Genomic DNA, 12,888 nt, shown 5'->3' with positions numbered 1-12,888 from the left:
TTCAGCTACAACTTATACCTCCAGGAAACACAACTGATATAGTGCATATTCTTACAAACATTAGATCTCTGTATAGCCACAGTATGAATGCAAGAGCTGAATAATGACATAGCACGTAACACTGATTCTCTTAAATGTTATTTTCTATCATTAGCTCTTCTGTAGACAAAAGCTTGCAATTATAAAGTAGAAACTGAAATGTGCATTATATGTATGAATGTAAATCTGCATATTTGATTTAAGTGTAGTGACATTTACATAATCCATGGATGTAACAGATATAACCAATTGTACAAACAAAAATAGATTAGTCTCACAAATCATCTTTTGCTATATGTTGTCCTATAATATGATCAGTTTTCCCATTTCAACTGAGAATGACTGCCTAATGATATAAGACAGCTAAATAAAATATCATTACTGTAAATAAGCCACAAGTCAAACTAATAGCTTAACTATATTCTTTTCAAAGGAAATGCAGGCCATGAAAACACATTGTCCTGGACTGAAATTTTGCTGAAAGGAAGATTCGGGGCTTAGCGGGAAGAACCTTCCATCTCTGTCCCTGACACAAATATGCAGTACTTTGAATATAGTGATTGGAAGTTGACACTCTTGTGGTCCAAATCTATATTAACCTGGAATTTTTCCTTTCCCAGAGTTGCCTAGAAAACTATACAAAAGTATATTTCACTTTTTTAAGCTATAAAGGGTCTCCTGAGTACCTGAGCTTGGCTGGAAAATCTAGATATTTTGGCTAAGATAATATTTCCCAACTGATCTTGTCTTTTTATGAACACTGAGAGCATATGCACCAAAGACAAATTCCTTTGTGTCCAATCACATTTGGCCAATAAAGAATTCTATTCTATTCTATTCTCTACTGAACCACTGATAAATAAAATAAATTCCAGAACATATATGCATACCACCTTCTTGATTTTTTTTTTTAAAAAAACCACCAAAACCCAAAATGTCTCATCTAGTACATTATTAGTTGGACCTTAAATTCTTTTCAGACTTGCCAAGACTCCTCTTCATTGCAGCACTTAACAGAGCTGTCTGCTCAAAATTTGAAACACAACCCATATTTCAAAATAATAAGACATGCCAAATAAATTTATTTCAAGGTCTATACTTTTATATCTTCAGCATGTATATCCAAAATAACCACTCAAACAGGTAAGGCTTCAAAAAATTAAACATGATAAATTGCTCTAAAAAGCAGACCAAAGAGAAATAATTTACACCTTAAACTGACCACTTTTGTCCTTAGATACAAACATTCTAGCCTGCATGCATGAACTGGAACTGAAGAGTATCATTTGTATCAAAGGTTTTCAAAAAGGTGGTCAAAGCAAGAGACTAAGAGATTTGTGATCAATCTCTAAATTAATAGCACAATTCTATGTATATTTATTTGAAAATAAGTCTAACTCTCAGTGGGATATAAAACCAGAAAGTGTAAGCCAAATTGGTCAAAGTGTGGGGCATCTAACTAAGGAGTTGTTTGTTCTTGAGACTCATATGCAGAATTACAGTATGTAACGGAAAAGGCCTACAGCTCTGAAAGGAGGGAGGGAAACTGCCTTTTAAATTGTATAAACATAAGCCTCTGATTTCCATCAAATTCACGGAAGAGCAGAGGGTTGGGAATTCTGCCTAAAAAATTCAGAATGTTTTCTTTCCCCATGTCTCCACCAGCTGGGATATAAAGTTTTACTTTCCTTTTTCAACAGGCAAATGCATGTCCCTTGTACTTCATATTAAGTCTTGGCCCACCCGCCCACCCACACTTGCAAGCATCAATCCCTGATTTGGGGGCTCTTGCTACTAAGTGGCAAGCATCAAACGCCACCCTCACCTGATGCTTGGCAGTCTCCATACCCTCCAGAACTGTCGTCTTGAAGTCCTCCTGCTTGCCCTGTGGAAGGAAAGAGGAGATCTCAGGGACCTTTCTCCATAAGTTCAAGTCATTTGGGGACAGGAAGGCCTGATAGTTGGCGATTCAAGTTTAGAAGTTCACCAACTAATGAAGGGAAGACATTTTCTGAGAATTCCAAATCCTGAAATCTGAGTCATGGTTTTCACATACTCTCCAGTCTTCTAAGGCTTCATCCTTGTTGTTGGAACCCTTTGTCAGACTCTTATAGGGAAAAGATATACACAGTATTTTCAGGGCACCTGGTAGGTAAATACGCATGAACCAATGTATTAACAGTTTATGACAAAATAAAAAAATATACTTCCCATTATAATTAGGAAGACCATTTAGATGAGTAGTCTAACCAAGGGTTTGAAACACCAAGGATTTTTAAAGTCTTGGTTGGGATGTCCTTGGAAACATATTACTTAAAGGGCTAGAAATCTGATATACTTTTTTTCTTTCCCATAATCTCTTACTTTCTAAGACTGACTTTGTGCACCTTGAAGTACTTAAATGCTACGTAGCCTTTACTAGAATACACATCATATAAAATGCTGTCATATTCAAGCCTCATTGAATTATCCCTCCGTGTTAAACCTTTCGACCTATTCAGAGAAAGAGGCAGGGAGTAAATATACTTGAAGGAAGCCCTAATCTTCCCTCTACTCTCATTTCCACTTTTCACCAATACCAGAAGAAAACAGGTATTTAAATAATGGTGAACACTTCAAGAAATAATTTGTTGAAACAACTCTGAAGAAATGTTTGAGTTGTTTCAATAAATCAAACTTTCACCTTGCAGGACAGAATATTATCTATTTATTTGAATCACATTTTTATTGTTTTTATAAATAAATGAAGAGGGCAAACATACCTAACAGAGTTTCCTCCTATTTTTCCATAGGCTAAACTGTAAGTTTATCTGGAAAAAAAACTTGCACTGCTTCTTCTACCATATGTCTCATTTCAGAAGACTTAGAAATATAGTTATATAATTATCTTTCTGCACTTTTCTTCTCTAACTTTCTCAAATTTTTATTTGTATTTTATAATATAATAAACCTTAATTTTAAAAAAATCCCATGCAAATACAGTTATGTAATTCAGATATTTATTAGTAGTCTTTATCAAAGTAGTTTTACACTAGAAGTTCCACCCCTACGGATAATTTAAGGTCTATCCAGTCTTGTCAGTAGAAGAGACTCAAGCACAGCATCCTTGATAAATACAAGAAACTATGAGGACTCAGCTAGTGATTATGGTCCAGCCAAAACACAATACAACCTCACCCATTTTTACTGAGTTAAGGGCTATTGAGCAACAGTTAACAATAGTTAACAAGTATCTTACAATAAATATACCACACTGTACTTTGTTAATTCATTTTGTCTTGTTAGAACACCCCAAATATATATGCTTTCCGGAAACCTATGGCATGTCCAACAGAAGGAAGGATCGTTTGTACTTGAACTACCAACTTTCTTACTGCCGCTTCCAAAAAGCAAATGGAAACAAAAGGCAGTAATATATTCCTTTTGCCATAAAGCCAAAAGACAGAAAAAGATAATTTCCCTCTTGTGCCATTAGTTCTTTTTCCTCATTAGCAGTAAGGAATATTTTTTGGGGGGGAGGGGATCCTAACTCAGAGTAAAATAACTTTAAAGAACACATAACCAGCAGAGCCTCCTTACTAAGAGAGAATCAAGAAAAGCTTTCTTCAAAATTTATCTTACTTTGAAGAAATCTTCCCACAATTCTTCCTAATTTCCTTTCATCTGCAAAAAGGAGCAACCTATATGGGATTAAACACTTTTTCACATCTGAAGATGCAGTGGGAGTTAAAGGTGTTATAGAAAAATGAATTGCTTACTGAAGCTCATCTGTGTCCTATTAAAAAGTCAACCTTTACGTAGCTATTAAACAGGAGTTGGGTACGGAAGGGGACAACGGACATAGAAGAAAATAGAAAGGTTACATATGAATCTAAAAGGGGGGGATGCGATAAGGCATGAGATTTTTAACATTATGTCCCCTTTAATGCATACCAAGTGCTACAGTAAGGACAAGGCAAGCAAAGAAATGTGTAGGAAAGAGGGATTGCACAATTAACAGTACTACAAAGGAACAAAAACCTGAGGGAATGGCTAAGACCTGGAAGGAGATGGTTGTATAATAACAAGGTTTCTATTTATCAAGAGAAACATGGAATTATTTAGTGGATAGATATGACACAGCTGGGAATTCTGCAGCCCTCTAAATGTAGATTAAGTATAATTGTACGATCAGCATGGCCACCAATGAGGGATGATGTGAGTTGTAGTAATTCTCAATCTTGGTAGAGTATACCCTTTCTGTTGTAGAAAAACAAATTAGTAGATAATCTGTACTGTAGGAAAATTAAGCTTTATACTTCCTCCAAACAAAAACATTAGCATATATCGATTTCCCCTTCACATCTTACAGCAACCTCAGTAAAACATAAAGTTGTATGATTACTGTATAAATAAGAATTAAGAGTACATTGAACTAAAACATATTTTTCAAATATGACAGACTATTTAATTGCTTAACAGATAATGTAGAGAGATGCATGCTAGAACAATATTTGCAGCTGAAGAGACACTCAAGCCTCTTTTTAAATTAAATAACTTTTGTACTGTGCCTTTTCCCCGTCTTTTTCCTTGTAAGACAATTTAGAGTTTAACTTCAGGAATGTGTATACCTCTTTTTTCTCAAGATTATGATTTTGAATTATACACGTACTGATTCTTTGTAACCCACTTGCAGATAATTATTTTAAGAAAACATAATTTATTCTGTATTTTGGGGTAAAAGGCATGTAAATTGCTTTCTTTTGCTTTTGAGGGCAATGCTCAAACTGTGTTTTTGCATGGCACCTGTACTACTTACCATATTTTTCAGAGTATAAGACGCACCCTTTTCCCTTAAAAAAGAGGCTGAAAAATCTGTGTGCGTCTTATACACTGAATACAGCATTTTTTGCCTCCCGAAACTCCGCCCCCAAAATGGCCATGCATAGCCTCTAGAAACTTTTAGAAAAGGAGGGCAGGAATGAACCAAAAATGGCCCGTTTTTTGCTCAATTTTACCTCCCCCCCAGCACTCTATAAGCTTCCTAAAGGCTATCATTGCCCTTTTTGTTATGAAAAATGGGCTGTTTTTGCCCCCACCACCACCACCTCAAGAGCACTTTGCAAGCTCCCTAAAGATTATTCATGCCTTTTTTGGGGGGGGGAACGGGCCCGTTTTCGCAAGGTTTGCAGAGTGCAAAACCTTTTTTTAAATTTTCCTCTTCAAAACCTTGCTGCGTCTTATATTTTGGTGCGTCTTATACTCCGAAAAATATGGTAACTCACGACCAGGGCACTTCTCTGCATTTGAACTCAGCTCTCTCTTCCTACATTTCTACATGCTTTTATTTTCACTCTCTACAAAATACATTCAAAACAGTAGTCTTTTGTGTTGTGCAGTTCATAACCTCTCCGATGTTTACTGCAAGATATTTGAAAGTAATTCAGCCTATTTCATTTTGCATCCCTTTTCTATGGCAAGATTATTACAACAACATTCTTTAGTGTAACCCTAGCACCACTCTCCTTCTTTGCTGACAAAAATAAAAAAGTAGTAGAACCTTTTTCTCTGAACCAGTATTCATGTGCAGGAAGAGCTCATGAAATATTTATGGGTCAGAGATATATTCAAAGCTGCTGAATTTCTTTTAATTGAAAGCTTTCATTTTGTTGCAATCTAAAAAAAAAAACAGAAATTACAATTGGGGGATTGTAACATGTTTTATTCAGATATTCTGGTACAATTTTCTGAACAAATCAACAGCAGATTTTTGTTACGAAAAATTAACTTATCAAATCCTTGCTGTTCCACCAATCTGTAAAACAATCAAGTCTTACATGAAGAGATAAATGTGCTTAATGATGCACTTTAAATAAAATTGTTACCCAATATAAAGACCAGTGAAATTTGATTATACCAATTAAAATTTGTAAGTATCGTTACTTGCTATAAAAAGTGGTTAATGAACAATTTAATCTTCTTCTTCTAAAGATTCCAAAGAAAACAATCAAGAAGCATTCTAAACCTTGTACTAAACTTGTAAATATCTATGACAAAAAATTGAAAAAGGAAGTATATGTTTGTTAGAATAGATCTGAGGGAAGTAATAGAACTTTTATAGAAGTGAAAATAAAACCTGACTTTGCAGTGGTTACGGCATTGGATTAGCCCTAGAGAAATCCACATTCAAATCCACTAATTGCCATAAAAGCTTTCTGAGTGAATTTGGACTGGTCAAGACCTCCCAATCCAACCTACCTCACAGGAATGTTGCTATGGGAAAAAGGAGAGAAGGAAATGCTATGCGTACTGCCTTGAGCTCTAGAACAAAAGGCAATCAATCAATGAAACAAATACTTGGGATCCGGAAAAGGAACACGCATGCTGACAAAATTTGAAATATATATTTATACTGATGTATCATAAACAAGCTGACAGCAGAAATAGATTGAAAATAAATGCTAAAGAATGAATAAAGATAAAAACTAGATACCTTGTAGCCTTGAAATTGAAGCCAGTGTACTGTTTTGCTAACTCTGCAGTCAGTAGAAACATATTTTTTCCCCCAAAAATAAGATTATGACAAAGTAGTAAGGCACGAGAATGCACTGTAGTCAAAACATTTTTCAAAGACCAACATTAAAATTCCTAATTAATTAAATTTATGAAGTTAAACTGTCAATGAGAGTTTCCTATTAGCAGAAACGTATTTGCTTTATGCAATTATTGTGCCTCCCTTTATCTTGAGGTAAAGAAGTGAATTCAAATAAACTGTATAATTCTGTGATTCATATAGTACATAAATTAGCAAATAATGCTAATGTATTGCTTCCTAGATAAGCAATTTGGAGATACATCTGCACCTTCAAAATATTCAGGTTTAACTGTGAATTCCCTCTTGCTCTCTCTGAACTATCTATGTATGTAACACAGAATACAAAGAACATGGATGAGAATAAGAGTTACTGATAGAGCTTTGGTAGGTTTGCAACAGATCAGCAAGAACCCCAATTATTTCCCAATAGCCTGCCCTATATTACACACTGAAATAAGGAGCTTGGGTGACCCTGAAACGAATGCTTATATGAGAAGACTGTATTTATCTACTACCCATATAAGTGCAGGTTATAACTGGATTTTTATTTCTGCTATCTTTATAATTGCACTCATATCAATTGACAAATTTTATTGACTTTTGGCATCAGAGGAAAACATTCCCAGCACTTAAGTATTAAATAGAAAAAAGGATACAAATGATTTCTAGTTCAGAGAACACTGGCAAAAATATCTAGCTGCAAAAGCCAAAGCTTGCATCTCTTAATTAAGAATAGCAACACAAACGCCTAGCACAATTCAGCAAATTAAGATTGAAAGTTAGAGAATATATAGATTAGAAATGCTATCAAGCCATGTCTCTTCCACAAATAATATAGTCAAGAAACACAAAACTAATCTTTAACCTACTTACACAACTCCAAATACACTTAAACAAACTGGCTTGTTATTTAATGTTATAAAGTTCATTCATTACTCCAAGTGGATCTATTCAACAATTCAAAAATGGCTAAACCTGGATCTATTCAACTGTCTAAAACCAAACTGTGGTATCTTCTAAATTATACCTTTTCATCTGATGCCATCTTCTTAATTGAAACAATTCCAACCATGTGCCATGCAAGATTAACTGTGTTTTTTTTTAAAGGCAGATGTCAACTCCTTTTCCATAAGGTACGACACAATGTTAACACTATACTGTACATGTAGTTGGACCTTAGCAAAACAAGATGCTAGAAACTTTCCTAGCATCCAGGATGACTCTTTCTCTGAAATAGAAATATCTGGTCATTATTTAATAGAGTGCAGAGGGAAAAAATATAAACAGTTCTCACAAAAATTTAACTTGTTTTATTTACAAAATCTATATAAGTCTTAGTTGCAAAACAAGTAAACCATTATACTAAACAATGTCTAACAATTCTATCTTGCTGAGTAACTAAAATATGATAACGTGCAATACTTAAAGATATAGCTGACTATATTTAAAGAGAAAAAAGGAAATCAATAGAAATAATCTTTTTTCTTTGTTTCACAGCAAAACCTATGGCGAACTCAAGGATTAGGGTGTGTGCCTCTCTGTGCTGTCCTGAAAAAAACACAAATATATCAGGAGTAAAATAATTGTTCCCTTGCTGGATGGGGATATTCCACTCACCAGATGGTTCTTCGGGCTCACTTTCATTCTCTTCCTCAGGAGGTGGAGGAGGAGGGGGAGGCGGTAGCTTTTTCTCTTTTTCTGCTTTAGCATTTCTTTCCTCCTCAGAGTAATACTCATCTTCAGAAAGATTAGCAAGGCTCTCATCCATTTCTCTGTATTCCACCTGTAATTGGAGTTGGCCAGAAAAAAAAAAGTTGACCGATCAAGTAAATTGCTGTGGAAGAGGCGATTAATACCAAAAACAATGAATGCAAATTGTATTGAATAATCTGAACAGGCTTTAAATTAAAGATGCAATACATCATAAAAAAAGTCACAGAGTTACCTGTATAAGATTATCTAACCCTATGATGTATTCTGGAAGAAATCCACATAGTCATTACAGATTCCAAAGCAGGGCAAGATAAATTATTTCCTAATTTGATTACAAATTCAAAACTGTTCATTACCAGTGTTTTTTGATATAGAATTTGATTTCATTCTACAATTATTGCAAATTCAATATTCTATACAATTCTGAAATATTTATTCAAAATAATGTTCAACAAGAGAGTTTAATTTTAGGAGTGCAGCTTATTATTATGAAAGATAATATACACAGTCACTCCCTTCTCATGCTATATTATCCATTGTCATATTCTCACACACATTCTACCTCACATTCACAACTAAGCTTTTCCCTCAAACCTGGCACAGAGGAAAACTGATCAGAAATCATAAGAGATATAGGACAAGATAGCAAAAGAATATGGAATTACATAATTTCTCAGAACTATTTCAGTAATTTTGCAAATAGTCATATTTTTCTTCCCAGGAAGAACAGAAGAAGTCTAGAAGCTCCCACTTGTTTTCTTCTAGCCAAATAACATTCCATAAGATATTTTGCAAATGGCAAAAAGAAAAAGGAAAATGGGAATAACAACTGTATCATGACTCCACCCATAAAGCTATGAAGTTATAGAAGAATCCAAGAACTAAAAAATCCTACATCTCTGTCCACCTCTTTATGAGCTTGGGACATTAAAAGGATTTTAGAATGGGTATGCAGCAGGCCAGCTCCCCACCCCACAAAAGAGGCAAAAATAGCTTTGGGGAATTCAATACAATTTTTATATTGAGCAAACATAAAATTTGCTTTCAGTGAAATGTGGTTTATAGCCCTTCGGAAATTTAAACTGCAAAAAGTGTGTTTGGAAACCATATAAGGCTTTCAACACTAAGCTTTCGAATATCAAGCTTTACCATGGCTAGATAAGCTTTCTAGATAAGCTTTCAATCATTTCAATATGAATTAAATAAAACAAATGTATCTCTCTCTAAGACAGGGGTCCCCCAAACTTGGCAACTTTAAAACTTGTGGACTTCAACTCCCAGCTCTGCTGGCTGGAGAATTGTGGGAGTTGAAGTCCACAAGTCTTAAAGTTGACAAGTTTGAAGACCTCTGATTAAGAGCATAGTTGTTCCTGTTTTGGCAAACAAGAGAGTGGTTCTATTTCTCTTCCCCTCCATGTTCTTTTTAAATTTTCTACTCCCCTGTAAAAAATTCAGAAGCATTTATCAAGTAAATTATAGTATTCATCACTTGATGTTTTTTCTGAATAATCCTGGTGCCCCTAAATTGAATTTGCTGATGGAGAATAGCTCTGTTGGGCTACAACAATAGCTTGCCAGTTACATCTAATGTTTCAAAGTCATCAAAGTATTTATTTTTCTGCTTTTCCTTTTGGATTGTTTGTGCAAGATTAGTTCAACTTAGTGCAGCACATGCAGATTTGGGGCTGAGTTTTCTGAATTTTAGCTTTAGCCTTGTTACTCGCCTATCACTCATACAGTTCAGTGGAGATTGCATAGCTATTTCATAGATCAGAGGTCTTCAAACGGGGCAACTTTGAAGACTTGTGAACTTCCAACTCCCAGAATTCTCCAGCCACCCTCTGCTCTAAGGGAAGGCCACTTTTATTTAAAGCTTCCTCTTGGACCGAGGAAGAATGTATTGTAAGAAATACATTATGAGGGAAAACATCTGCAGACTAATGGCAGGGGCTAAAGAAGCCCCGTACCTGACTCATGAGGAAACGCCGTTCTCCCGCCCATTTTGCCCTCACAACAACCCTGCAATGCAGGCCTGCCCAAAAGGTCAAGATGAAGGTCACCAAAGTACCACCCATTTCCCCCCCCCCGTCCTAATTTTATATTTCGAACCGGGGAGAGGGGGACTCTAAGGAAAAGGGGCTCGGCGAGGCCTGAGGCGACCATGACCTCCGCTCCTTTCCTCCTCTGGGAGCGCCCCCCTCAGGGGCAGACCCTGAAACTCGACGCAGCAACCCACCTTGGCCCTTTTCCGGCGGCTGGTCCGGCGGCCCTCGGGGGTCTCGGCGATTCCAGTCGTCTCGGAGCCCACGGCTGGGCCGGGGCCGGCGGGAGGCGGCTCGGATAAAGCCCCGGGCGGCGAGGCGCGCGGCGGTTCTTTCTTACGGGGCGTTCGCTCCGAGGCGCCGCCGGTCTCCGCGGCCGTGGCGGCGGCCCCCAAAGAAGCGGAGAGGGCCGGGGGCGGCGGGGGCGGCGGAGGCGGCGGGGGTGCCGGCGCTTCTGAAGCGCCATCGCTCCCCGCGCCGCTCCCGCCGCCGCTTACCGGAGCCTCCGCGGCGGCCGCTTTCTTGCTCGACGACAGCATCGCCTCAGCCTGAGGGACAAAGGGGAGTCCGCTCGGAGGAGGCCGGGCGCGCCGGAAGCCCCGCCCACCCACGGCTACGTCACCGCCCTTCTAGCCCCGCCCGAAGCCGGTTCCGCCCTGCTGAGAAACGGTCGAGAAGTAGAGTGAACGAGGGGTTTATTTGTCCCTTCGCGCGCGCCGTAGCCTCAGTCCCAGGTAAATGCAGCACGTGCAAAGCCGTGGGTTGCTAAATTGCAGCTGCGCCTGGATGGATGAGGATGGGAAAACCAAAGGATTTAGGTGCTTTTTTCCCAGGAGGCAACTGGAACTTTCTTGTCCCCCCCTTTGAAGACGTTTCGCTTCTCATCCAAGAAGCTTCTTCAACTCTGACTGGATGGTAGTGGGGAATGGAAGGATTTGTATCTATGACAGGGGTCCCCAAACTTGACAACTTTAAGACTTGTGGACTTCAACTCCCAGAATTCTCCAGCCATGCTATGGCTATGCTGGCTGGAGAATTCTGGGAGTTGAAGTCCACAAGTCTTAAAGTTGCCAAGCTTGAATTCCTCTGATCTTATGAAATAGCTATGCAATGTGGGATGAACACCCTTAGAATGGTGTGGGAGTATAAACTGATTTTCGGAAAGGTTGCAGACTACAGGAACCATTAAGCACTACTCAGGTTACCCTGAGGACACAGATGAACCTCCAAGTCCTTCAAAAAGGATGCAAATGACCAGCTGTCTTCAAGGAATATAAATCCTCACTATCCTTTCAAGAGTTGAAGAAGCTTTTTTGGATGAGAAGCGAAACGTCTTCAAACAAAAAAACAAGAAAGTCCAGTTGTGTCCTGAAAAAGCAGCTTTGGGACAACCATGACCTGGATGACTGAGAATCTCTACAGACTTTTAGTGTGGTATTTCTCAACCTTGGCGACTTGGAAGATGCAACGGCTTCAGCTCCCAGAATTCCTTAGCCAGCATGCAAGAGCCGAGGTGGCACAGTGGTTAGGGCGCAGTACTGCAGGCCACTTCAGCTGACTGTTATCTGCAGTTCAGCGGTTCTAATCTCACCGGCTCAAGGTTGACTCAGCCTTCCATCTTTCCGAGGTGGGTGAAATGAGGACCCAGACTGTGGGGGCAATATGCTGACTCTGTAAACCGCTTAGAGAGGGCTGAAAGCCCTATGAAGCGGTATATAAGTCTAACTGCTATTGCTATATCTTACTGTCCAGGGTTGAGAAACACTGGTTTAGTGCTTGAGTAGCAAAGGGATGACTGTGAATCCAGAGTCAGCACACAATATACTTCTCAAATATTTGTGTTAAGAAATATTTTCTTCATTGGTTCACTTTAAGGATTATGTTAGGATAGAGTCATTTTAGATTGTTTTTTTCCCCTCCTGGGGAAAAACAGCAACACTGTATGGAAATGCAGTAATAGTCCTGAATGGGAGATACTCATCCTTACAATAAAAGTTTTTATTGCAAACTTAGCTTTAGTAAACATCCTTTCTAATATTAAACCCTGCAAAAGGCTCCAAACAGAAAAAGACTCTCCAGTCTTAAGATAGTGTAGGAAGTTATCACCCAACCCTCTCCCAGAAAAATGAAATATCCTAGGAAATATTGAAAAGGCAGAATATTTCTCTAGATGTGAAAAGAAACATGTTTTAAAAGACAGAATAGCTGCCTGTAGCTTCCTGCCCATCCCCACTTTGTCAATGGGCCATTAAGAAGGCCAAGCTAGTCCACTTTACATAATAAAGAGTTCTCCACTGCAGCTCCAGGGGAATGGGATTAAGGCATAATATTGGCCCCAATTCACCACATGGCATCTGAGAACTCAACCAAACCTGGATTCAAAACACAGCCTAGAGAGTTGCCCCTGCATGGCCCCATGGGAGTCTGACAACCAATCAGAATATATTTCTTACCCAGGAACAGGAAACAGAGAGGTGGGACTGAACAGTTTATAAAAAGCCTAGCAAGCACCTCCCTCAG

At 38.3% G+C, this 12,888-nt stretch overlaps 1 protein-coding gene across 2 annotated transcripts in view; it reads right to left on the bottom strand.

The window, feature by feature from the left end:
- The window catches only part of KDM1A (lysine demethylase 1A), a 29,607-nt gene extending 18,642 nt beyond the window's left edge, over positions 1-10,965 (bottom strand). For both annotated transcript variants that reach the window (XM_032227507.1, XM_032227508.1), the window contains exons 1-3: positions 10,563-10,965; positions 8,231-8,396; positions 1,865-1,924 (exon numbers count right to left, since the gene is read on the bottom strand). In XM_032227507.1, the coding sequence (XP_032083398.1) occupies positions 1,865-1,924; positions 8,231-8,396; positions 10,563-10,907 (571 nt within the window). In that variant the 5' untranslated portion in view covers positions 10,908-10,965. The remainder of the gene's footprint in view (positions 1-1,864; positions 1,925-8,230; positions 8,397-10,562) is intronic.
- Between the last annotated feature and the right edge of the window lie 1,923 nt (positions 10,966-12,888).

This window comes from Thamnophis elegans, chromosome 12 (genome assembly GCF_009769535.1).
Source record: "Thamnophis elegans isolate rThaEle1 chromosome 12, rThaEle1.pri, whole genome shotgun sequence".
Classification (NCBI taxonomy): domain Eukaryota; kingdom Metazoa; phylum Chordata; class Lepidosauria; order Squamata; family Colubridae; genus Thamnophis; species Thamnophis elegans.
Note: the sequence above shows the minus strand (reverse complement) of the source record. Positions and strands in the feature narration are given on the sequence as shown.